The 27218-nt window shown below is 39.8% G+C and overlaps 1 protein-coding gene across 5 annotated transcripts; it reads right to left on the minus strand.

Annotated features, from left to right (window-relative positions):
* Positions 1-27097, minus strand: ppp2r5ca (protein phosphatase 2, regulatory subunit B', gamma a). Of its 5 annotated transcripts, none has more exons than XM_034858220.1 (15): positions 27035-27097; positions 25865-26015; positions 12479-12678; positions 9290-9400; positions 8557-8649; positions 8313-8443; positions 8139-8198; positions 7891-7999; positions 7565-7618; positions 7199-7369; positions 5921-6048; positions 5193-5294; positions 4950-5022; positions 3532-3613; positions 1-2641 (listed from the first exon to the last, which is right to left on the minus strand). In XM_034858220.1, exons 2-14 carry the CDS (start codon positions 25977-25979, stop codon positions 3548-3550), a joined length of 1413 nt encoding a protein of 470 aa, XP_034714111.1. In that variant the 5' UTR covers positions 25980-26015; positions 27035-27097; the 3' UTR covers positions 1-2641; positions 3532-3547. The 5 variants fall into 5 exon arrangements, with proteins under 5 accessions (XP_034714111.1, XP_034714108.1, XP_034714109.1 ...); XM_034858217.1 differs by having other exon boundaries at positions 3532-3648; XM_034858218.1 differs by lacking the exon at positions 3532-3613.
* Between the last annotated feature and the right edge of the window lie 121 nt (positions 27098-27218).

The raw sequence follows: 27218 nt of genomic DNA on the forward strand, positions 1-27218 counted from the left end.
TTGAAAATATATATATATATTCAAATAATCTCTTTATTAATCCTACATAGTTGTACACCACTAAAGACAGTGATAGGAGCACACAACGAGTATAAACATTTGTCAGTTATATAGGAGGGAGGAAACTTTGCAGATTTTAATAACAAAAATAACATTTTCTAAATCTTTGTGTCACTTAAAGTACATCCAAGAACAGGAGAAATAAGACGGTATGTGCCAGATTGACTTCTTTCACTTGCTATTGATGTTTTATTCTGTACAGAGGAACAATTTGTACAAAATTAATCTAGATATATAACACTACATGAGACAAGGTAAATCATATATACAATATTAAATGAATCATATAGTACAGGTCACATACAAAAGGACACTTTAAGTTATGTTTTGGAAATAATATGTTAAAATTAAAAGATCTGCAAAGATCCTGCAGAAAGAGAACAAGCCACCAAATCATTTTTTAAATCACCTCTTGTTTTTTCAGCGCTAAAATAAACCTCAAACATCTCTTGACTCAAACTCATAAAATCCATAAAACATCTCTCCCAGCAAGCAGGACTGTTTCATAAATGCAATGAACTTGACAACAAAAATCAGTTTGGTGAATGGCATTCCTCCAGGGTAAAAGGTACATGTTTAACATGGTAGTTTTAATTTACATCTTTTTGCATTCAAGCAAATACAGTATTAATACAGTTAACAAGCCAAGTCACAATGTCAGTTTATTTTCAGCATCTGGCATTTTTGTGGCCATTTGATACCAGTCTGTTTCAGCGTTGGGCATCCTGAATGGCCAGAAGAAGAAGAAAAAAAAAAAAGAAAAAAAAAAGTTTGAAACCTGACATCCACGCTACTTTACCTCCAGAGAAGACAAAGAAATACAACACATCAAATATGAAGCAATCTAGCAGACCTCCTTGGTTTAAACAATGGTACTAACTGGAAGATATTTTCCAACCTTAAACAGCTGCCTGCAAACCAGACACCTGAAATTAGGAATGGTAGCAACACAAACATGCCACACTTTCAAACGTTAAAGAAGTCTTTTTTTTTGGTAGCTCACATCAACTAATTTGTGTATTAATCATTTGATGTCAGTATGTTAATAGCTACTGAGGTTATCAGCACTTATTTTTAATAAATTAATTTCTATTTTTAAGTAGAGGAAATTAAAATCTTTATAGCATACAATACAATTTAATAAAAAGAAACACAATGAGCAAAAGGTCCTAACAGTAACGGCTGCTAAAAACCATCAGTGAGTTTTTAGGTGTTGCAACAGTACAAATCTTTGCTTCCTCTCGAATTCAACAAAAAAACTAATCTCCAATTAGGTTTCCTTTACAAAGATAATCATCCCTATTCATTTTACAGTATATATATATAAAACCCACCACTCACCCTAAACACCCCACAGCCGCGCTCCCCTCTTTTGATTATGCAACCGTTACATGGGCTCTCCTTGTTACATCCAAGCCCCGGATTTAGCTACTGCCGCTTAGGTAGCAAATACAAACAGCTTTCATTCAGTTTCCTTATCATCAACAAAACTCAAAAACAGTAAGTACCATTGCTTGAACGGTCTAGTCAACACTATGGTCTGGTTTTCAAATATTGCCAATGAACATAAGGAAGCAAGCATATAAAAGAGCGGCATATGGCACAAAACAATAAGATGGAAAGTGTCAGATGTCCACAGGACAACTGACTCTTTCCTCGCCACCTTTCCTGGACATTGCAAGGCTGAAGGACGAGCTTCAGTTTGGTCTGGTGTGCTAAACTAAGAAACAAAAAAACTTTCAAAACACCAGTGACCCAAAACAAAGGCAGGTGTCCCTGTTAAAGTCACAGATCAAAACATGAAACAAACACAACAGTCTTGGCACTTACAAGATGTCCATTAGATTGAGCAAAACAATTAAGAAAACATATAACAGATGACAGGAAAGTCATGTCGTTCATCTGACCAACAGGTTCTGATTTTGTTCCCTTGACAGAAAAGAAAACCAAGCAGAGAACGAGTGACGATCCTTAGACAGTGAGTCAGTCAGTTCCTATGTTTCCATGTCCAATCCATTGTGTTTGCAAGAAGGAATGAAGAAGCCAGCGTTGTGGCATCCATGCTCCCAGGTTCCACATTTACAGTGAGCGCACAGGGGGATGGAAGGAGAAAGCAAGGTAAGAGGAACCGACGGGGGAAATAATCAGAGAACACAATGAATGTGGCAAAGGCTAACAGACAAACAAACACAATCCCACGCCTCTCCAAATAAAGAAAAAAAACAAAAAACCTGAGAAAGCAGAAATCTGAGGAGGAAACGGGGCTTCTGCACTGGGGCAGCAGGAATGAAGGAGAACGGAGGATTCTGGGAAAACTGGTGCTGGGAGGAGGGCTGGAGAGCCCGACGGGGTCGTCAGTGTAACTCTGGCGCCTGGGCGAAGACGATGTCCATGGCTGTCGAGGGTAAAAGGGGCAGTTGAACAAAGAGCCGGCAGGTGGTGGGACCTAGAGTCCATCATGGGTGGTCAACATGTTTTCAGCTCTGCGGTGGGACTCCAAGGCTTTTGTGGTGTAGATATCCTGAGGCAACTCAGATTTGCGTCGCACCATAGGCCGCTCTTTCCGCTGGTCTTGCTGCAACTGTCAGATTGAGCCGAGACAAGAGGAGAAAGTTACAATCAATAAGAATGTTTCTAATCGGCATCTCCTGTCAGCATGTCAAGCTGTCCCTGCTCTGACCATATCTTAAAGAAGCACGACAGCGTGGGCACAGTTCAGTTACATACGTGAAAATCTTATGTTCAAACATATTGAACTGAACCAGCCATACCTGCCTAACATTATTAGAACCTTAAATTCAATACACAACATCAGACATTTATGGAGCCCCAAAGTCTTCAATGAATTAAATAAGACATTATGAGATAACTATTACAAGTGTGTAAAATAGTATATCTGAACCAAATACATTTCAAATTATTAAAATGTATTCACATTTTACTAAACTTTTATTACTAAGACTTTTTTTTTGGTTCTAATCTAGAATTTATTTTTTCCAAAACGCTCTTTTTATTTTATAATGGCACTTTACACAAAGAAACTTTTCTTATGTCTAATCAATTATTATTTCATGACACACACTTTAAATGTATATTTCATTTTTTTTTCAGAAATACTTATTAAGTTAATATTGAACACGTTGGGTCTCCTACTACTTAGACAGCATGCAAGGGGAGGCAGGCACACAAAAAGTAAAGTTCTTGATTCCAGTGTTTAGTCCATGGCCAGATTTGTTTTTGCGTTGTTTTTTTATAAAAAGTAGTTGGATTTAAAAAAAAAAAAAAACTAAATTAACAACAAAACACAAACAACAACTATAATTTATACAGTAAGTATACAGTGATAAATGATACAGTGCGAGTAGCTTCAATTAGAAGACTTTGCAAGCTTGGGGAACATACAAGCCTTTTCATTTATAGAGTGATAATAACAGGAAAGATGCATAGAGACAGAGAGAAAGTCAGGTTTACCTGAGTCGCGCCTTCCTCAACTGTCTTTTTTAACCTCAGAACATCTTCTATCAAAGGGACATCCGTCTCCATTGCTACAGGACTATTGAGGTCAGAGGAATCAACATACATAAAGAACTATGTTGAAAAGAAAGAGAAACAAAACAAAAAAACACAAAAAGGATGGAGAAGAGACTTTCAGTCGCATGCAAGAGGAATGAATCAAGAGGCTCCGAACTGAAAAAAAAAAGCAGCTCTGATCTATTGCTGTTAGCCATTTTGTGTCCTTTAGTTGAGGACTTGTACTACTGATTTTTTGGGATTCACAGCAAGTGTTGACTATGCAAAAGCACCTGTGTCAAAAGATGTTAAGCGATCATCCGCTGCTGGGGACACAAAAATAAATGAAAGTCCAAACTAAATCTTTTATAGCACCCTGGCATTGTTGCACTGGTCTGTTTGGATTGAAACATTTATTTATTTGCACATTTAAAATTAATGTGTCAACATCTTGGGAAATGTGCTCATCTGCCTAGAGTTAGAAGAGAGGATTGATACCACTCTCATGGCTGAACTGTAATTACAGTATGTGACCTAAGCAAGCAGATAGTTAGCTTAGCACAAAGACTGAAAACAGCTGCCATGGCTCTGTCCAACAATGACAACATCTGTATAACAACCCCTGTAAATCTCACTAATTAAAACATATCAATTATATCTTGTGTGTTTAATCCGTACAAAATCCAAAGTTTAAAAACAACAATTGTTGTTTCACAGCGGGTTTGTGTGCTGGATTATTTCTTGGCAGGGTACAGTGACTTCCTGGAGCCTCCAATGGTTGCCGGGTAACCTCACGGTGGCAACAAGACTCCTGGAAGTTACTGCACCCGGCAAAGAATTAGGATTTAATAGGATTTTGTTACCTTTGGACAGAGCCAAGGTAGCTGTTTTTATCTAACTCTCGGCAGGAAAAGGAATAAGGATAGTCCCCTAAATGTCTAACTAGTCCCTAACTGTCCAACACTGAAGCTGTATTGTACTTCAGTGGAAAGCTTAAATCCAGTTTTGGGGGAGTGGACAGAAATGTCTGCATATAGTTAATCTTTAAATGAGTCAAATACTTCTTTAGAGAGCCTTTAGAGCATTCACCACATCTAAGCACACATTCTCAGAGCACTCAGATACCCACTCATCAAGCTCCGTCTGTCTTTACCAGCATTGCAATTTAAAAAATAGTAACTACCAAGTCATAGTATGAAAACATGGAGTCCTTAACGGGATAAGATGGAAAGGGAACTACAATTCTACAACAAAAATGACTTACAGAAAACACAAAACACTTACTCGTAAAGATCAATGCTACACCCACACACTCACACACATACGGTGGTAGTAAGGTGAAAAACAGGTGAGGTTAGACGGTGGCACACACTGCTCACCTGTGGATTTGACTTGGCCAGGTTCTCGATCTTGATCCAAGCCTCTTCACGTTCTTTAGACTTTGCCTTCTCTCTGTTGAACAAAGCACCACACCTCACATCATGATTCTGTTCCACTCCACTGATGAGATGTGAAACCCAACCCCCATTTAGTTGCAGTGTTGAGGCTGATAATTATGTGTCACTCAGACATCATTGTTAAAAAAAGATTAACTGAGTGGGAGAAGAGTCTATGGGGCCTACTTGTTTTTCTCGGCCCTGAACTGCTGTGTGCAATCATCAAAGAGCTTCTGATTCATCTCCATGAAAAGCTTCAGAGCGTTGTAGATGAGGCCGTGGATGGTCCTGGGAACACAAACACACACAAGCACACATTATGGCACTGAAAATTACTGACATAAGAAAAAAGCTTTGGTTGGAAGGTTTTAACATATTTTATTTAAAAGTAAAACCTTAAAGATATTGAGGTTAGAATGATATAAAAATGTAAGTGAAAAGTTACCTGTAGGGTTGTTTTAGGCATTTTTGCTTAAAATAATTACGTTATCGATTATTTAAAAAACTGTTACAGATTACTTTCTATTCATCAGCTAATTGTGTCATTGTTTGGTTTATAGTCATTATCTCAGATATTAGAGATATTAAAGTAATTCAAAGTTTTTTTAATGTGCACTGAAAGCACAAAACTAACTTATAATAAGTTATGTATTAAAAGGTGATCTACAGAAATATATACAATAAAAAGGGCATTAAAAAGGTTATGACAACGCCTTTTAAAAATCATTTATGATAGATACTCCTAGGGTAGTGTTTCATTCAGTAACATTCTGTGACCAAGCTCAAAAGTCTACACACACACTTGAGAGATAGCACTATGTGAGCTAATGTGTCGGACTGGTGTTACATGCAGTGTGAATTACAGAGTTTTTAAGGACATTAGCACAGCCTGCGTAACATTCAAAGTATCTTACTTGTTCCAGTGGGTCTTAGAGTTGCGGTAGAGGGCAGGAAACATAATCGGCAGGATCTTTGCTGCGTTGTCGCTGATCAGACTCATGATGTATTCGTTGTTCCAGTAGTACAGAGCTCTCTCTGCCACCTACATTGAAACCTCAGTTAGGCAAACACTGACAGCCACCACCGCTCCACATGAATAACTTATTCCCTGAGTTAAGTGTGATTTATGGTTCTACGGAGGCTTTATGCAGAACCTTCGCTGTAGCCTGTGTGCGTCGATCACTTTAAAAGAAAAGCAGGACCGGCATGTGTGTGTCGTGGAGCGAGTGAGAGAGTGATGGTGATTTGTTTCAGAGCGAGTAGATTCTAGAGGCAAAGAGAGATATACAGTGTCTCCCCTGTGTTTTCTGACCCCAGTGGGAAATTTGTAGCAGGAAATCTTAACCCTCTCCTTGATTTCATGTTATTTATGGAGAAAGAAAGAAAAAAGGACATGAGTAGGGGGAAATGCAACCAAGGGGGAAAGCCTCTCCTCTCTTAGCATAGCTCCCTTGGTGCCATTTTAATGCTACAAAGCAATTAGCATCCCATTCACTGCCATTCATTTTGGAGTCACTTTGACAGGGAATAACTTTTCATTTGAAGCGCTTCAAGACTCTATTTGTGCATTGTTTATTTCTAAAGAAACAACAATGCATAAAAGGCTCCATTACCTTGTAACTCACGTTATGGCTTTTTAGAAAAATAGGCTAATGATTACGTCAGTTCATCAAATCACCGTATTGCCAGGAGAAGCTCGGAGACAGTTTTGACTTACATCAGCTGTTTAGGTTTAATTACTAACGTTAACTAGCATGTTAGTTAGCAGTAATTAGCCTGTGTCTATGTTATCTCTTTACATATACCTATGCTCTCCGTCTTATTGGGAATGATTGAGATTTCTCTTGGCACAGCTACCAGAAGACTTACAACTTTCATACACATTGCCCACGTCAAAACTACGTCGTCCAGCTCAGCTGGAGGCTGCGCAATAACGCCTAGCCATCAGTGGAAAAGTGCTTCTATTTTCCTTCACTGGAATCTGTCCAGAGCAACAGGATCTGTTGGTCCCCTTCTTTAACCGTCTATGGCAACATTTAGTACTTTTAATGTTTCGAGAGGTGCACGTCGGGCTGCAACAAGGGTCCGGCGTAGGGTCAGTATCTCCACATACCAACCTATATGCCGTGGATTTAATGCAAAACCATAAATCCCACTTTATGCAGGTAAGATTGTAATCATCCATTGGTTACCTGAAAGTGTGGGCTGGACACACACTTGGCCAGCTGTCTGAAAAGAGGTTCCTGCACTTTAACAAACTCAGAGGGCTCAATGACGTCCAGGATCTCCTCCAGCTCGTTGAGGAACATCACTTCCTTGGGACTGTGAGTCTTCGGCCAGTACTTTAGTAGAGCCATTACCACCTGTTTGAATGATGACAAAAGTAATGATAGTGTTGAATAACCAATCAGGGAGAATAAGCTGACAGCAGTTTATGAAACCAAAAAGGGCACCGACACCAACTCAAATCAATTTCAATATCAAAGAAGTTTGAGTTTCAGCAAGCAGCATAATGCAAATAGACGAAAACGAGTCAACCTTGTTTTAATTTGACATACCGGCTCAGTTAGAGTGCTGTCCTTTTCCAAAAACTGCACCACGCAGTAGGCCAGCTGCAAAACACATAGGCAAACAATGTATTTAACTGTCAAAGTGTTACCTTGATACCTAAGGGACAGACTGGCCGGGACATGCAACACAATTTTTTGACAAAACCTGCAGAATGGCCTGCTGCTCTCGTGAATACATGAGGCGTGTACTCAAAGCAGGTTTGGACAAGAATATGTAAATACATTAAAAAAAAAATAATAATAATAATAATACAGCATGACAATAAACTAATTCTAATACTTCTCATGCCTCATTTTGTGTTTGACACACTCACCTGTGGATGGTAGACACTGAGTGATTTGACTTTGTGCAGAGGCAATAAAACCTTCAACAGAAAAATCTTGTGCTCTTCTTTAAGTGGTAAGGCAAATCCATTGATTATGCTGTGAAAGAAATTCAAAAGTACAATCACACCTGAAAACATTCAGCACAATTATGCCAGAAGAAGCATTGAATGTAGTGTAAAGCTTGTATGAAAGCCACAAAGACATTAGAGCGTGTGACTTTAACTAAGGGCCATACCTTCCAAGTATTTCCAGTAGTTCAGCTATACCATTATGGTGCTCTGTCTCATAGATAAACCTGTAAGAACAAACAAGAATACAAAGACTGTATCAACTAACATAATGAATGTTTCATATGTTGACAATCCATGTTGGTACACATGTTTTAGAGCAGTGGGAGACCTGCACAGACCTATAGAAAATGTTATTGATCTGTTTTCTGATGTACGCTCTCAGCCCCAGGAACTTTCCATAGATCCTGTGGAGGGTAGTTTTGAGGAAGTCTCTCTCTCTGGGATCCTCACTGTCAAATAGGTCTAGGAGCTATGATGCAAGAGAAGGGATATTACCATGGCAGTCCTAGTGCAAATTGTGTTTTGTAATCGTTGTTTTTCCTTCTATACAGTCGGAAGAATGTGGCAAAAAGACTTTCTTACCTGCATAACAAATTTCTGGTCGATGTATTTCTTTGCTATGTTAGGTTGAAAGTCGGGCGATTCTAAAAACCTAAGGAAAAATTCATAGACGAGCTGCAACAGAAAAAAGAAAACAATAAAAAGGAATGAATGCAGAGAGGGAACTTAAGCATGATGGGATTAAAGTGTGCATAATGTACAGTAGTGCTGGACGATATGGAGAAAATCAAATATCACGGTATTCTTGACCATACATCTCATTGATATTCTAGGTTTGTCAATTGGTGCTTTAACAAAATATCTTCAGACTTAGATTTTAGATCTATAATCATCTGTAATGTGGACATAATGTCTAAGTGTGGAAAAGTTAAATAATAGAGCAGCTAGAACAGTCTGGTAAGTTCAGAAAAGTCCATTACTTAATGTAATGCAGCCTTTAAAACCAGTAAAAGACAAAAAGATATAGTGTCATATCCTAACGTTCAAAATTGGAGACGATACCTAGCCTTATATCACAATATCCATATAGTATCAATATATTGCCCAGCCCTAATGTATAGTATATAACAACTAGGTTCAGTTCTGTTCAATGTTGAGGCAGTTCACAAATGCTCAAACATCAAACAAACAATCCAGACATGCTATTTTGTAAACTTTAGAAACTAAAGCCATGCTGGGCTTCTAGGTTTTTGGAAAATAACAGTTTATAAACCTCTCACTGTTTTGCAGATGATTAAACGATTTAAATGTCAACCTGGAGGTGTGGCCATGCAGCTTCAAGTGTTGGCTCGTCTTCCTCTGGATCAAACTCCGCTCCGGTGGGGTTGGACGATGGAGGCAATGTTCTGAACATATTTACTGCAAACTGGAGGAAGAAAAGTCAAAATGTTAGTGTTAATTGTTAAATTCACTGGGCACTATGCTATCAAGTTCACTTCCTTTGGATGTTTTGATAAACCAAAGTCATAGTTTATGTTTCAACCACACCAATGCCAAAATCTCTACCCAAAATAGGTTACATGAGAGTTTCACAAAGTAAAAAATAACAGAGCGAGACCTGGACTTCCTGTAAGAAGTTTCCCACTCTTGATTAAGTGTTTCCCGTCATGACACATTAAACCAACAGTGAAACCACCGCATCGTTTTTAAAACACCAGGCATTTCACGGCACAATGTAGTGATTAAGTGTTGAGTAGGTGACAACTGCTGCAACTTATTTTCATAAACTCATGACCGTGCATGGATTTAAATCAGTTTAATTGCTTGAAGGTCTATCATAAATGCTGGGATCATACCAGGGGTACAACTCATTTAATTAGTGTTAAATGATTAAGAGCCACGATTTAAGTCTTGATTTGTTACTGCTCCAAAAACAAACAAATCAGTAATGATTTTTTAAAAACAAAGGGTAACTGTCCTTAGAGTTTATAATACATTAAACTAAATTTTAGCTGTTTGTGTAACCATCCATGAAATGTCCCATTTTTATGGGCTGATTTATTATTTATTTATTCAAAAGTTATTTCTTCTTTTTAGGTTGATGTTAAACTTTGTCCTTGCAACGGGCCTCAAAGAGTTTGGCCCACAATAATCCAAGTGTGTTGTGTTTCTGGTCTCTCAGTGTCAACTGACTCCCCTGTGGGCTGCTGTTCTCCACCAGGCAGATCATGGGACAGTGCAGGTGGCCTACTAAAACACTGGGAACCTTGTTTGACGAGACAGGCTACAGGCTAAAAGGTAGACAGATTATCTGGACTGAGCCGCAGTCCAGGCTGTGAAGATGACTGTTCATTAACTCCACAAGGAAAACTGTAAATGGGAATGTCATAACCATGATTGTTGCAGTTCTGCTGTTGGCTTTGTTAATGAAAACATAGTCTGTAGTTGAGTAAGATACTCGTACCTTTCCATGTTTATAGCGTCATTTCTGTATCCCTCCACACTAAAGGCTGTGATGAGATGGTGAGCAGAATGCCGGTTATCATTTTAGTTTGCTTGGACTGTGCTGCTGAAGTTTAATTGTAAATCGATAATTTCAAACAAATCCCTATTGCTTCTGCTGAAAAGGAGTCACAATCCCCTGTAACAGAAGAAAGGTTTTTCTGGGAAAGATTAACTTATACTAGACATTGCAATTTATGTGTGAATGACAGATGTTAAAAGCGTAAGCCAAACTGCATTGCTGACTTTAAAGGTTGAATATAGTATGCTTGGCTGCTCACAAAGGGCCGGGACATATAATCGCCCGTCAGACAGTCTGGCGAGGTCCATGACTCGGGTCTGTTCAGTGTGTTCCGTGCCGTCCTCCATCCGGAGTGGTCTGGAGGGGCCGTTGACCTTCATTTTGGCCAACCTGACATGCTCTGTCGTCAGTCGGACTCACATGACCAATCTGATTGGTGGGACGCAAACCCGAAAACGAGGAGCAGGATTAGCGGGACGAGAGTCTCTCAAAATCTGATGAAAATCTTTTAAACAGACCTTTGTCGATCTAAAATGAAGACAGTTTCAGCAACCGCATGGCCTATTTCTTGCTTAAAATGTTTTCAGAAACACATTTTGGTGAGTAATATATGGGATCGTAAGCCACCTATCTTGCTTTGAATTTTGGCTTTGAATTCCCCCACTCCTGCCCTGAGGACTTTACACTGTATTTGTGTCTCTCAAAAAATCAATTTCAAAATTCTATCTCTGGTTTATTAAGCACTGTCTAGTTTTGGGCCAAAGCACATTTGCTAATGTGTACTGATTACTGATCATCTGCTACAGTATGAACCATCTAGACCTCTCAGGTGGTCGGGAACAGGTCTAGGGTCTGAGGACTTTTCTGTTTTCTGCTCCATGATTAATTAAAACAAGTAATTGTTCATCTCTTACACTGCAGTTTGTTCTTATTTTTTATTCTCTTTAAATGACTCTGTTTTTATGTAAAGCACTTTTAATTGCCTTGGTTCTTAAATATGCTATATAAATAAACTTGCCTCTGTGTACAGCTGTGCTTTGAGCTAAATGCTAACATCATATGCTCTACCCTATATGCAGCTCTCAAGGACTATGCTAACATGCTAATGTTTAGCACACAATACCATGGGCTACAGTTCACCAATGATTTCCTGAAATGATTCAGATGCCGACAGTCACGATTCAATTACATTTCCATTGCATAGCAATTAGGTAAGGGAAATGTCTGTCACAATACCAATTTTGATAGGATATAAAAAGAGATTCCCTGAGAACTTCAGCTGTTATTTGTGTTAGAATGCACCCGGTTACAGACTTAAAGGTATGTTTAAAGTCCTTTTTTCTTACACATCCATGGCAACGTGGCATTTATTAAAAGATTGAGTTCTAGATTTTATGAATCAATATCAGATCATTTGAACATAGATCGGTTTAAATTGGAAAATTGATTATTTTACTAAGCCCTACATCCTAGTTTAGCATATTTGCATGCTAGCACTTACAGTACAGCTAAGGCTGGTGGGAATGTTAAGAGTTTTGCAGGCTTATAGTCATAAACCAAAGTATTGTACACATTTAGTTTTGCCCTGATGATGACGACTATATGAAAAATCCAGTTAAGTAATAAAATGTAACATTGGTAAACAAGAACTCTTCAGAATCAGAAATACTTTATTAATCCCCAAAAGGAAACTCTGCAGATCCTTACAGCTTGTACGTAACTTACCTTAAGTCTTCATGAAAGAAAACACTATGTATGTTCCCTCTCCCACTTCATTCATAAATAAATAATTTGGGGACTGAATAGCCCTTCTGCCCTAAGCAAAACCCCTCCAACAAAACCTGATCACAAACATCAGCTAGGACACCAAGCTGTGATCCTGTTACGTATCTCGGCCCGCAGCTGCCCCTATTCTCAGCTTAGGTTACGTCCTCCTCTTCAGCTTTAACTGCAAACTTTACCCCCTCCAATTTTACTGACCATGTGCACCACCTCTGGGTAGATGGGCTCTGTGATGACATTCCTGTTGTGGGTGATGTACTCCACCATTTCGCTCAGCGCCGCGCGCTTCACTTCCTTCCATTTCAGGTCGCTCAGCGGGTCGGACAGGAAGTCAAAAAGAACGCAGCACTGGCGAAGCTTCTGGATGAAGAGCTTCTCCTGCTCTGCGGGGGCCACATCTGAGGAGACAAAGGGGGGTACGTGAGTTTTGTAAAAGGGAAGAAAAGAAGAGAAAGAGTCCAGGGGCGATCAAAAGAGTTGAAGCCGTAGCTATGCTATACAGCGGTGATAAGATAAGGCCGTCAAGAATTTAGAGAATAAAAGCATGTTCAAAGAGAAAGAAAAGGGGGGGGCAGTTTTCACTGTCAAGGATGACAATTTAAAAAAACAATTCAATAGAAGAAAGATATACGAGGCAGAAGAGAGTGACTAATGAGTCACGAAGACTAAAGTGCATTGAGAGAAAGGTGGCAGAGTGGAGGAAAATAGATGATGGAGAGGGCATGGAGGATGATTTGGGAACTAGGTGAATGGTCAGAGTCTAGCCCTTTGACAAACATAATAAAACAGTCAAAAATAACAATAGATATTTTCGTACAAGGAAAACCTAGCTATTTATGTCATATTTGTCCATGGTGGTTTGAGGACTTCCTCTTTTCACGTTATTTCCACCCAAGCACTCATGGGTACAGACTCGCACACAAACAATTCTGCCAGAGCCAACACATAATGTGTTAATACATAACACAAGAGGAAAACATCCATTTCAGTTAGTCTTAATTCCTACCTGCTCATGTGGTGCGGTAACAAAACACTGACGCCATAATTATGTAGTTAGGTGACACAACTCTGATGGAGATTGTTTTTCTATTCTCTCCTGTGTTTGTTTTTTTATCGTTGATAGTCACATTGGAAGAACATCAACACATGTTTGTCAGCCACCCAAATTATTCGCTAGTATGGCACAAAAAATCAACACCTGGATCTAAAATACACGGTTATTTTTTAAAGTTAATTTATATGATGTTATACACAGTTTAAAGAAATGAAAAGTTGAGCATTTTGGAAAATATGCTAATAGGGCAAGAGTTGAATGAGAAGATCGACCTTACTCATCTGTCCTCAAATATGAAGCTCTGATCAGCTCAGTTAGCATAAAGACATGGAAATGGAAGGAAACAGCTACCCTGGCTCTGTCCAAAGGTAACTATCTGCCCTTCAACAGTTATAAAGCATACAAATAATACCTTGGTGTTCTTTGTCTCGTCACAGGACTGAGTCTGGCTAGCTGCCTTAAGGCTAAGCTAACTGGCTGCAGCCTTACATTTAAACGTATGAGAGTGGAATCAATCTTCACATCTTACTCTTTCCAAGAAGGTTAAAAGGTGTATTTATTAAACTGTAAAGGTACTGCCAAAAGGGCCAATACAAATAAACAGATTTACACTCAATTACTCTTTTGAAATCAAAAAAGTAGGAATGCAAACTGTGGAAGCCGGATTATTTCTTTCTGGTGGTGGTGTTTATTAGGGTCCATAATTGGGAGAAAACAATGTTGTTAAAATTAAAGATAAAAACATGTTTGTTATCTCAAGTTTCTTCCCTGATTGACTTAAATTTGACTCTGTATAATAGCCATGTAAAAAAAATAATGTCAACATCCTTCTTCACTAAACGTAGGTGGGAGTTAATTTGATTGACAGCAGCTTCGTGCAACGCAGATACAGTGAGGCCTTGTTCAGACTGCCTGCGTCGGCCGTCCAATGGTCTGGCAAAAAGCAGTAGTGCGTTTAGGCCGCGGCGGCGGGGGGGGGGGGGGGGGGGGGGGGGGGGGGGGGGGGGGGGACCTCAAACAAACGCAGCTGTCCTGTAGCGAAAAATTGAGACCGACCTAACTTTTGGAGAAACAACCCCACGTCATGCTGCGGTGGCCAATCACGTAATCGACAATCAGACTTGTCAGTGTGTTTTGAGCTATGGTTTGAGGCGGTGTGAGTAAACAGGAAACACCACTGCCTTTATCTCTGCCAGAATAAAGTTTTAAAACACTTTAGAGGGTTAAAAAAAACGAAAACACAAGCACTGAACTGCCCGGGAGTTTGTGTAGTAACTGAAGTCTTCATGCAACAAAAAAGCCCTCTCTATGTCTCGCTTGTCCCTTTCCTTTCTCTCTCTCTCTCTCTCTCTCTCTCTCTCCTGTGAAATAAAGCTGCCTTCAAGTAAGTTCGGAGACGTTGGAATCAATAAAACGAGCCGATAAAAAAATAATTGTGATTTATAAAGTCTACTTGTGCTTTGTTGGGGAGGGTTTAAGAACACAACAGGATGCCACATAAATGAGTCGTTTCATTGACACCCCCGCGAAAAAATACATGACACGTGTAAGGCTGGGCAATACGTATCAATGTTGTATTGATATTGCGATATTAGACTAGATATCGTCTTTGATTTTGGATATATTGTAATATGGTAATTGTGTTGTCTTTACCTGGTTTGCAGGTTGCATTACAGTAAAGTGATGTCATTTTCTGAACTTACCAGTCTGTTCTATTATTTAACTTTACCCACTAAAGTTATTAAATAATTTCTGAAGAATATATATCAAAAATCTCATTGTGTAATGTGGGGGTGACAGTAGCTCAGTCCGTAGGCAGTTAGGTTGGGAACCGGTGGTGGTCTGGAAGCTGGAGAGGTGCCAGTAAACCTCCTGGGCACTGCCAAGGTGCTCTTGAGAAAGGCACCAAACCCCCCAACTGCTTGGGGCACCTTTCCATGGGCAGCCCCGTCACTCTCACGTCTCTCCATTTAATGCATGTACAGGTACTGAGCATGTGTGTGTAGCTCAGGCCTGTGTTGAACAGAGTGAAACATTGTAATTTCCCCTTGTGGTACTAATAAAGCTTACATTGATTTTAAATAACATTTTGCACCAATAGTTGACCATACTGTATCGTCGCAATATGACATCACGGTATTTGGTCAAGAATATCGTGATATTTGATTTTCTCTATATCGCCCAGCCCAACTCACACGTATGCTTTCATTAGTGTCCATGCTGGTAAACTATGTTCTGTATCTGAGAGAAGATGAAGAGTCAAAGCCTACACACACGCTTTCAGTAGCTTTACATTAACTTCTTCTCGATTTCTGCAACCGTGAGGGCCTCCTATAAAACAGGTATTCTCTGAGATGCAATTCTACTACTCTTCATGCAATAAGGACGTAAGGTAGTGCAGTGAGTAAATCATATAATCCTAACATGAAGAACAGTCTATCCACTGTATATGGTGTTAAACTTCAATCAATCATACAACGCAGCAAAAGATGCACTTTTCTCTTCCCCAACACTGATCAGTATCCAGGGGGTGGCATTAACAGTAGCCTGACACTGAGGGCTAGAAGCTGTCTGCACATAAATGAAGATGTTGGCGCCATGGGGGACCTGAATTTGATTAGATATGTACATAGTATATACGTCAAAAATATACAACTCACACTCATCTTCCGTGACTGAACAAAAACCTGTTGGCAGAACACTTCCAATTACAGAGATAAGAAAATTAGGTTGGCACCTTACTCAAATAAGGAAAAAACATAAATAATAACCAATTTAGAACGGTAAACAGAGCACTGCAAACATGCTATATTCATGCAGAAATGTATTTAAAACAAACTATTATTTTGTCTCTTTGTGTTCTGTTCCTGACATGTATCTTGTTTTAATTAAGTGGAAAGTAATGATCCAATTAACTGCCGTTATTGAAACCTTCTGCCAAGCCATTCACGCAGGTGTGTAATAAGGAAAGCACTGCCGAAAAAACGTGATGCAGACATGTTAAACCTATTCATTTATGGCCTAATTTCACGGAATGCACACAAAGAGTGACAAAGGCCAGAGAAGGGCACACACACAAACACGTGCTTGACATTCTTGCAAATAGGCAGATTCTAGGTAAGAGGAGAGATATCCTATTCAGACATAACGGAGAACACACACGCAAGCATGCACGCACGCAGGCCAATACCTCTTGATGATAGTGAGAGGTTGGGAAGTCCAGGGGAGAGAGGTTAAGAGAGTGAGATGCCATTAACGGCCACTTTCATGAAGATTTGACAGCCAACACAGGGAAAAACACGAGTGCCAGAACGTCGGATTGAAAACATATGAGAGGTTCATCCAAGAGATTAATCGTTAATATTATTCACTCCAAAGTGGACACGTTTCAGAATGAGTCCTGTTAGGTCAATTAAGGTTCACCAGTTTCAACCCAGAGGACTGGTGGAAACAACTGTAACAGCAATAGAAATAAGAAGCATAACATTAGCATTATTTTGATTTGTGAGTGTTTATTTTCAATACTTGACTCTGTCAGTGAACCTTTGCTCTCCTTGGCATAAGGTTTGTGTTGTAACACATTTTGTCGATTGTGCTAGTTGCGCTGGGACATGAAGCTGGACTGGAATGTGCTGCCTTGCTCCCCCTGACTGTGTCAGACTAGCGTTGCTCCCATTACATAAGTCTGTCTGCTTGTGTTATAAAGTTTCTGTGCACTCCGACAATATCCAGTGAGTTGTTGTGTAACAGATAAAGACCCAGTGTTGGGATCCCAAAATTGACGTTAACCACAATGTGACATCTATTAATGGAGCTAATAAAAGCCTTAGGAGGGGAACAAGCATGCACATGCACACACACAAGTACCGTGTCTTGTAGAGAACAGAGAGAGATTCATCTTAATGCGCCCCCCCCCCGTTTAAAACAAAGATAATAAATAAATGGAGTCACAGTCTATCTCTGTAAGTGGGTCAAATGAACGGCTGCTGGTCGAGTCTGGAGTTGGGACTGGTTTGGCAATCTGCTTTATCGACAGTGTGTTATGATCAATGTAAAATTGACTGCTTGCTTTTTACAGCTATGTACAGGGACAGTGTGTATAGTGTATGTGACAACATGTTCACAGTTTGAAGACATGTGAGCTACTAGGCTGGCCAAATTAATGTACCTTTTTATAAAAGATTTTTGGGGGGGATTTTAGGCCTTTATTTTCACAGAACAGATGAAGACATGAAAGGGGAGAGGGGGAGGGGGGGGGGGGGGGGGGGGGGGGGGGGGGGGGGGGGGGAATGACATGCAGCAACGGCGTTGAGGAGTAAACTTCTATATGTGTGCGCCCGCTCTAGCAACCGAGCTAACCCGGCCACATTAAAGTAACTTTGATGGCATTGTAAGCAGCACCTAAGGATGCATCCAGGATTTTCATATTGTAAAGTATGGTTCACGAATTATCTCAAATGTGTTCGGGAAAACTTCTATCAAATTGCCACTCTTGAGACACATTCGTGGCTGCAATTTGGAGGCTCCCTTGACAATGGAAAAAAAAGGTGCTCTACAGTGCTTGTTAGTATCTCAAAGTAACAGAACGGGAGCAAAAGAGATTCTCAAGCCCTGTTCACACAAACTTCTGATAACATGAAAATGGGTCAAATGCATGAATGAATGCACACCAAACATACTGAGAAAATGTTGGGATGTGGAGTCTGATTCGAGAGGTGGCCATGGATGCAAATGCATTCTCAACAACAGTCATAAGCGGCCCGATCATTTTTGTAGCGTGTGTGAGGCTCATTAAAATATCCCAAACACGTCTAAACCAGCCTAAACAAACATTGACGCTGGTTAGTAAATCTTACCCTGACGTGTTCCTGTCCTATCCATGTGCATGTTCAAATGAACATATAAAACATGTTTGAGGTATATAATAGTTCACTTTCCTACATACAGAATCCAATTTTAGAAGGAAAGTGAAAACTCATGGGTCACTCAAACATTCAGCGGAGCCACATTGAGATGCCAGGTATTCACTACAATCAGTTTCAACTGAATCTGGAAAAATCTGAAAACAATCCATTGGTCTAAACAAGGTCAGAATGGTAGAGACACACACACACACACACACACAAAGAGAGGAAAGAGGCAGAGAGTCTGATTGTTCCCAACACTGTGTTGTCATTCAAGGCAGTGGCCTCTATGGCTCAATAGAGTGTAATCAATAATTGCCTGAGGCTTCATCTTACGCTGGGCTGCACCAGAGTACAGTAGTAACAGGCTGGGCTTTTTCAGTACATTGTCCACGTATTAAGAGGCCTAACTCAATGTTGTAATTCTAAAACATTACTGGGTCATATTGACAGCGGTGCTTTGTTGACAGATATACTCAAGAGACACTTTCACATTTGAGTTTCTTGTGTCTTGTATGGACAAAAAATGTCTCAAAAAGGTGCCTAAGGCTGGAAATGTCGCTTACAAGGGAAAAGGGTGGGGAAATAGAGTAGGGGGCTGACTGCTGCAGAGCAGTGGCTGTCTAACGGACAGTCTACACACTATGACCAATGTGTGCCCAGATGAATTGGAGTGTGACAAAAATGCTGTGCTGGCTAGAGCAGCTAAGGAGGTGAAGGTGAAACACGATGCAGGACTCTCCTTTAGCTTCTTCTGAAGGGCTACAATTAATCATTGCACACATAAATACGGAAACACTATTACATTTAAACACATGAGAAGACCCTTCCCTGTGCTATGACCTCACTTCCTTTGACATCACTGGCTTGGCGGGGGGATGGGCAGAGAGAGCAGCTAGCTAGTAAAACCAGATATTAATGTAGCACCCGTGTCTCACAGTAATGCACACAAGCCTTACAAAAAAAAAAACATTCCTCAATGTCCTTTTAAATACAATAGAGCTGCTTTCTAAAGCACAAAACCGTGGTCTTACCTCAAACGTCTGAATGCTGACTAACCAAGCAATAACCAGTGGAGGGGAACCGGAGCACAGCAACACACAGCGCTCTCTCTCTCTCTCTCTCTCTCCTTAATTTCCTAGGACAATACAGGGAGGATAATATGTCCTTACGTACCTCTGAAGTGCATAAGAGCCACCGGCTGAAAAGGCCCATTGGAATTAGGTGCATCCACAACCATCCTGTCTCCAGATTTATTGCATGTCAACATCTAAACCTAAACCAGGAAGGCGATCCACTCAGGGCGAGAGGCCAGCCTCCATTTTAGCACAAAAGCAGATCAGAAAATGAAGCTCTCGGCTGCTGGAGGGAACTGGCTAGTTAGTGATGTAAGCAGTGAATGAGCCAGCTGATTGGCTGAGGTCACTCTGCTCTGGAGCAATGAAGGTAAAGGATGCTGGGAGAGAGGGGTGGTGATTGGCTGAGAGGATGCAAAGGGGGCGGGTCATGCAGTGGAATTTTTGGTCCGGCTCCTCCTCCCCACTGACTGGTCTCTGGTGAAGCTCTGCAAGGCAGGCCCTGCTACAGATTTTAGATCAGATTGATTTAAATCCTTTGCAGTTTAACCATTAGCAGGATTTTCAGCATAATCTGACTTTGGATAAGCAGCGGGGAATAATTTACTCTGAGTGTGTTTAGAGAGAAGCCCTGGCTGCATCTTCAAAGTCTGTCATTGTTTCCCCTCTGTCAGCTCTACTTGATTCTTTATCAGAAGGAGGAGAGGGTCATAGGGAGTCTCAAATCTTTGGATTCAATCAGGGTCAGAAGACGACAAGAAGACAACACATTAGAGCTGAGGACGATTGGAGACTCAAACTCCAGTGCTCTCCAGCAAAAAAATTAAAAAAAATCCCATAGCTAGCTGTGTTCACAAGATGAAAGACCTTATAAATGTGTCAATTCTTTTCCTGAATAAAATAATAATAATAATATGAAATCAAATAAATCATTAGACCCAGTTAAAAAAAAAGACATTAAATAATGTACTAGAACAGATTGAAGCTTAAATCAACCATTTTCATTTTTTACATATTATTTTTTTGTGAGAGGTTTGTATGACTCACACAATAGTTAGGGCAACAGCAGTATTTGCTCTTTTATGTTATTCTGAGTGACTTACAAGAAAATTAGCTGTAAACAGGAAACAAAACTGAGAAGACAGAAAAATAAATGCACTGGACTACAATGCACGAAACTGCAGTTCTGAGCAGTGTTTTGCAGTCTGTCTGAAAGTTGATCTAGTGACATCTGTTTAAAAGAAAGAAACCATAGTAGCCTATCAAACTATCACATTATGGGGCAATTAAGTTTAGACTAACCAAAATAAATCCAACAGCAACAAATACATGTAATCTGCATTTCATCTTTACATAATGAAGTACAGTTGTCCCTTATTTCATGTGACACATCAGATGACATGTGAAGTGAAACCACATTCGCATCACAATGCCAACCAGAGTTTACATAACAGTGGGGTTCGACACCAGTTTCACAGTCCTTTCACAGCCAATTTCCATCAATCAAACAATGAATGTTGTTTGACAAATAGTACGAGGTACCATTCCAGTGAAATAAAAACCGATCAGTTCCTTGTGCTTGTGTGGGACAGTATTTGGCAGTGCCCTCATTTACTGTAAGATCCTAGTGGCCCCAGGGTGGAAGCCAGTGAGTGATGTTTCCAGTAGTGATTCAGGAGTAGAAATTCCTCAGTATTTGAGGGAATAACCGGAATTGTCTCAGGTATCTAAGGTGAAACAGTCTCTGCCTTGCTTTTTTTTCTACCAAAGAGTCAGAATGCAGTGCCCAGGTCAGACCCTCGGTGAAGATCATACCTGGGTATTTGAGGCTGTCCTCTCAAGTGAGGATTCGTTGGTATTAAGGGGGGCGTAATTCCTTTCCTGCTTCTTCAAAAAGTCCATCAACTCTTTGGTCTTGCTGAAATTCATTATTGGACTATTGTCCTTTTCATTGTTGTCTCTGATCAGGCCCACCACAGCTGTGTTGTCAGCAAACTTGATAATGGTGTTGGAGCAGAAAGTGGCTACACAGTGGTGTATGTAGAGGTCTTGAAACACAGCCCTGGAGGGCTTTGGTGTTGAGGATGAGGGTGGAAGATATGTCACCACCTGGGGTCTGCCTGTCAGGAAGTCAAGGATCCACATGCACGGTGGGGTGTTTAATCCCGGGTTGTTGATCTTTGTGATGAGCCTGGAGGGAACTATTGTGTTAAATACAAGTATGAGCGGTAATCTCACATAACTTCCTTTCTTTTCCAAATGACATTGGGTATGGATGGGATGATACAAACTGTAATGGGTCCATTTTGCTGGGAAGTGTGAAGCAGATGTAATCCTTGAGTCGTTCAAAGCGTTTCATCACTACAGAGGTGAGTGCCACTGGCTGGTGGTCATTCATTCAGGCTGGTCTTGTTTTGTTAGGCATGGTATTGAGGGTGGACTTCTTGATGCATGTAGATGTAAATGTAAATGTGCTGTATTTATAAAGCACTTTTCTAGTCTTAACGACTACTCAAAGCATTTTTACATCATACAGGAAACATTCCCTCATTCAGTGGTGGTAATGAGGGCGAGATTTTATCTCATTGGCTTGGAGATTGAACCAGCAAGCTCCCGGTCACAAGCTCGCTTCTATAACCTCTAGGCCACCACACCTTTAAATACCTATAAGTATAGACTAAGCAGGTGACAGGTTGAATATCATTGGGAACACCAGCGCTAGTTGGTCAGCACACAGTTTGATGACCCCCCCCCCCTACCACTGATACCATCAGCTTCTGTTTTTTTCCAAACAACTAGTGATGTCAGACAATTAATAACTAATTGATTATGAGTTTAACAATGAGCAGGGTGTGATTCAAACAATGTCATGTTACAATTGTCCTACCACTTCCTAAACACCGAATAGTGAAGATTCGAACACCTTTGAATGCCCTTTATACGTGTGCACAAACTCACATATGTTTTGTAATCGCAGATATATGACGGTAATATATGCGTGAGGATTGTCGGACCATAATTCCCTTAAGGTTCGTCACAAAGCCTCAATGTGCATGTGGATCCTTGACTTTGTGACAGACAGAACCCATGTGGTGAGAGGAGAGGAGAGGAGAGGTGAGGAGAGGAGAGGAGAGGAGAGGAGAGGAGAGGAGAGGAGAGAAGTGTATCACTAAGCAGTTTTTACTTGGCCTTCTCTTACTGAGAGGCCAAAGCCTCTCCAAGGGGTGCCATTACATTCCACAGCCATGACAACAGGCGTTGGTATTTTCTGAAAGCTGCCACTTACTTCCCGCTGGTAGGATAACTCTTTTAGGAAATTACTTAACCCTTTAAAAAAATTAAAATGTTTTTAGAGATGCATTTCTTCACTAGGATCAAACAGTCTTGCAGCTGAGTGCCACACAGAGTAGATAAGTCATTGAGAGTTGGGAGACTAACACATTTTTGGTTTTGGTCTTTTCAATAGATTTTTTGACATAAAATTAATACAGAATAACAAAGACTGCATTATTATTTTATATGGCAAAAAATTACTGCAAGTAAAAAGGCTGGATGTTCTATTACAAAGCTGTGAAAATGCTCAACATACTGTACTTCTCAACATACTATAAAAGTTCAGCCAAGGAAACAACAGAATTCACATTTTCACCCAGAAGATGGCAGCACAGACTTGGCCATTTGTCTGTAACTGCCATCATTAAATGTTTTACTGACACTTGGAACAACATACTAATACCATTTTGCCAACAAAAAAGGCTCCGCCAACAGTTGCAATCTAAGACAAAAAAGTAAGATAAAAAGTAGGCTATATTTGATCCATTATCATGTACTTTTGTATTCTGTCTGTGGCCCGATTGAGCTCTCCAAGTAGTTGTCAATGAGTTGTAATATTTTATGATGTTTTTTAGTAGTTTTCTATGTAGTTATATTTTGATGAACTACAGAAGGAACATTTGTATATTTGCGTCATGCAAACAAACCCACATGAACTTCTACGACAGCAAATGTACTGTTAGGAAGGGTTAAAGCAGATTCCAATTAATGAATTTTCTCTCCTCGCCCAAACACTAAAAATAAAACCGGACACAAAACACAACTCAAGTCTTCAAATCAACAGAACTCAGACATTTTACATATATGTTAAATAATAACATATAAAATAAATATAACATAAAATGGACCTTCCAAACACATAAGAAGCCTAACATTCCCTCTCTAAGAGGAGTCCGACAATTTACCGAGACTGATAAAATCCACATTTGCACTTCAAGAATACTGGACTGGAACCTGTTTTGGAAAAGCTTTGAATCAATTAACCATAAAAAATAAAAAATAAATATCATACAGGGAGGCCCATGCTAAATGTCTGAATTAAACATCTTTCTGGTAAGCTGTTATTCAAATTACTCTAGAGCTAAAACTAAAGATTGTTGTTTTACTATTGATTAATCTGCTGATTTATTAATTAATCATTTGGTCTATAAAATGTCAGAAATTGAAAACCAACCAGAAGTCCAAAACCCGAAGATTTTCAATTGTTAATGATATTTAACAGAGATAAGCAGAACATCTTCACTTGGAGAAGCTTGAACTGTGTAATATTATAGCATTTTTTTGCATTAAAAGATGACTTTAACGGATTAGGCGATTCGTCAAAATAGTTCAAATGTACACTGTCTGCTCGTCTAACTATAAAGAAACATTAGAAAGACACTGAGACATCCTACATGCATACTACAACAGTACAACTGTCACTCAGCCATAGTAGGCTGAACTGAGCAAGCAATGATCCCGATTCAGGCCTGTAATAACTCTGATTATTCATTCCTTTATGTATTCGCTTTTTTTTTGTAAAACCGCAACTACTAGCTAACATTTCCAAAGGTCTTAAGGGATATTACTGATGAGGGTAATTGTTGATTTTGTTTAGATGTGCCAAATTGTAACTTTATAAGTAGGCTAGTTATTGGTTGGACTGCTGAGATAAAGCTATGCTAGTTGTTGGCACCTGTCCCTATACATGTTTATAGCAACAAAATAGACAAGGGGGATACAGTTAGAATAATTGTTGTATGATAATAATTGTTTACTTCATAGGCTGTGTACCTGTGTTACTACATTATCTGGATACCTTAACAGTGATATAACCAAAAGATGTACCCGGACTTCTTTCCAAACTTAAATTTGTTTAAGAAAAAAAACAAATAACGTAAATTTTAATTTGACTAAAAGACATTAGTATTCTTAATTGCAATTATTTCTGAGAAAATTATTTGCACAGCAAAATTTGGAATTGATATAGCTCCAGGTGCATCTGGCCTCTACTGTAGAGCCCTGCCTGTTCATGCATGTTTCTTCAGGTCACTACGGTCGACTGAAGGGTCAGGCAGATTATTTTCTTATTCTCATATTTTTACTCTTCCCCCCTCAACTTCTTCTCAAAACTCCTTTAACTAAAACACCAAGCTAATTTTTTTATTTTTTAATCAATTTTCCCACATTGTCAATTGTGGCCGTAAATCCCTCGATTTGCTAATCCTGTGGCCTGTCCATCTCTATTGTTTATCCAAAATGTCACCCAGCTCATTCAGGTTTGAGAACAAAGCATTAGCTGGGTATAGTTTACAGGAAACCACTAAGGCCAGATCCTGTCTGTAATGCTGTGTGTAAACAAAGAAGCCATGAAAGATTGATGCAAATGTTCAAACCTCAACCTCACTGTCTCGTCTCAGGATTGGCATCGGTGCGATTACTAATAAAGTTAATCCACGCGGTAAATTCACATTAAACACTAACAGTGGGATCTTGCTGGTTAGAGTTACCGTGGTTAGTTTGCCGAACCAAACTGACCCGTCACCGTTATTCTTACTGCTGCTTGATCAGCCTATATTGCAAAAAAAGCTTTCGCTAACGGGCAGCATTGAAGTGTACGCAGGGCTCGTGATGCTCCACGACATGTCAGAATTTACAATTCAATCAATCAATTACTTTTATTTATCATATGTAATCGTACAAGCTACAATTCCAGTGAAATGTTATCCCCTCAGCTCCTTTATTGTGTGCATGATTCATCATAACACAGAGTGTTCATGTTAGATTTGGGCTTACATTTCGAGTTATTATTGGATGACCCAGATTTCACAACTGTCAATTCAGTCTGAGTCAGACTTATCTTACATGAGCGAGCCCTCCAGGGGTAATATCTGTTTCCTCCAGGTACGCCTGGAGATGCAGCTGAATGCACATCATTTGCATTCCAGATGAAGGTGATGGACAGTCTGATTAGCTATAAATTATGTAGTGAGCAAAGACCTCAAGGTTAAAAAGACGGTTATGTGGATCCACCAAAGCTATGAATTGTTAATCTGATTCCCTTCATCCATATGAGCCAAACATACAATCATAGATAAAGGTTTTCTAGCATTTTCCAGGAGTAGAGTAACAGCTTATGTATATGAGTTATAACAGAGGAGGAACATTTAGTTAAGTTGGATTCGAAGACAATAGTGATAGCTTCTTATAGAGATACTGTAATGGGAAGGAGAAATACCTGCCAGTGTAAGTAGTTGCTGTAGCTCTCTGTTAGCATTGAGAGGGAAAAAGGAAGTGCTGAACCTCTTCTCCCTCTTAGCGGCCGAGTGTGACCCTGGCTGCTTCACCCTCATCAACTGAGTTGCAGGAGGCAATTTCTTATTGGAACCCTGCAGAAACAAGAGTCGCAGGGAAGAGCTCCCGTTACTGGAGCAAGGTAGGGTGAGGTAGTTTCTGCACCCAAAGGAAATGGCACAGGAATCACTGTAGTCAAGTGTCACTGTGGAGTTCAAAGGAGGACTGGAGAGGAGAAGAGTGGAGTGGAGAGGAGAGGAGAGGAGAGAGAGAGGGGTGAGAGGAGAGAAGAGGAGAAAGGGGTGAGGATGTTGTGCTTAAGAGTCAAATTCCTTTCCGAATCAGATCCAGCAAAGCAACCTGATCACAGTCGTTGGTGTATTGCATCTGTTGACAGAGTTTGTGATGGACCTCAGTGGACAGAATAATTGAGCACAGATGGAGCTGATAAAGCTGTCAATGGGAACAAACAGCAGGTCCAGCAGTCAATCAATCAGGTCTCTTCCAATCTCAAAGCACTGTACTCAACATCACTGACGCACGCCAGAAACGATAAGGACAAAAATAGCTGCTACAACGGCTGGTGTAATACTCAGAGCCCCAAACAAATCATGTTGGGGAGGATTGAATGCAAGTGTTTTCAGGGAAAATTACATCATAGGATCATGCTGGGATATCACATGAGCAACTTTGCCTTCATTTCATGAAGACAAAATGTCAGAAAACTTAATTGATAACTTGATAATAAATCAAAAGAAATAGTGAGTTTCTGGTGACTTGTCAAGAAGTCAGAGAAAGCCTTTGCAAAAGCAACTGCTAAACCTATAGCTAAGTAAAATATCTGTTTATTATCAATGCACAAAGGGTGTTTAATGTGTGTGTAAAAGCTTGTATCCTAAAACCAATCATAACCTCCATATTAAAAGACTCATTTAGTTTACACTGACCTTGCGTCATGATATTTACTATAGTATCATGTGGTATCTTTAAAATAACTGACTTAGTACATTTTTTATTTACATGCTAGCAATGCATTTCTTTAATGTATTGCCCGTTTTTATGAAGTAGCCAATGTAAGTCCTCTTTGGACAGTGAAAAGTTCTAAAATACTTACATCTTGGTCGTCTGCAGGCCCATTTTTACTTTCCGATTTTTTAGATCTTCCAGATTTAGTTTCCTAAAGAGTTAAGGATCAAAACTTAATTAAACACAATTAGGTTATACTATGCTCACATGTGTTAAAGTACATTTGCATCAAACATCCACGTTACCTTTTCTTTTTTGCTCTTGTGAGGCAT

This window comes from Etheostoma cragini, chromosome 20 (assembly GCF_013103735.1).
Source record: "Etheostoma cragini isolate CJK2018 chromosome 20, CSU_Ecrag_1.0, whole genome shotgun sequence".
Lineage (NCBI taxonomy): Eukaryota > Metazoa > Chordata > Actinopteri > Perciformes > Percidae > Etheostoma > Etheostoma cragini.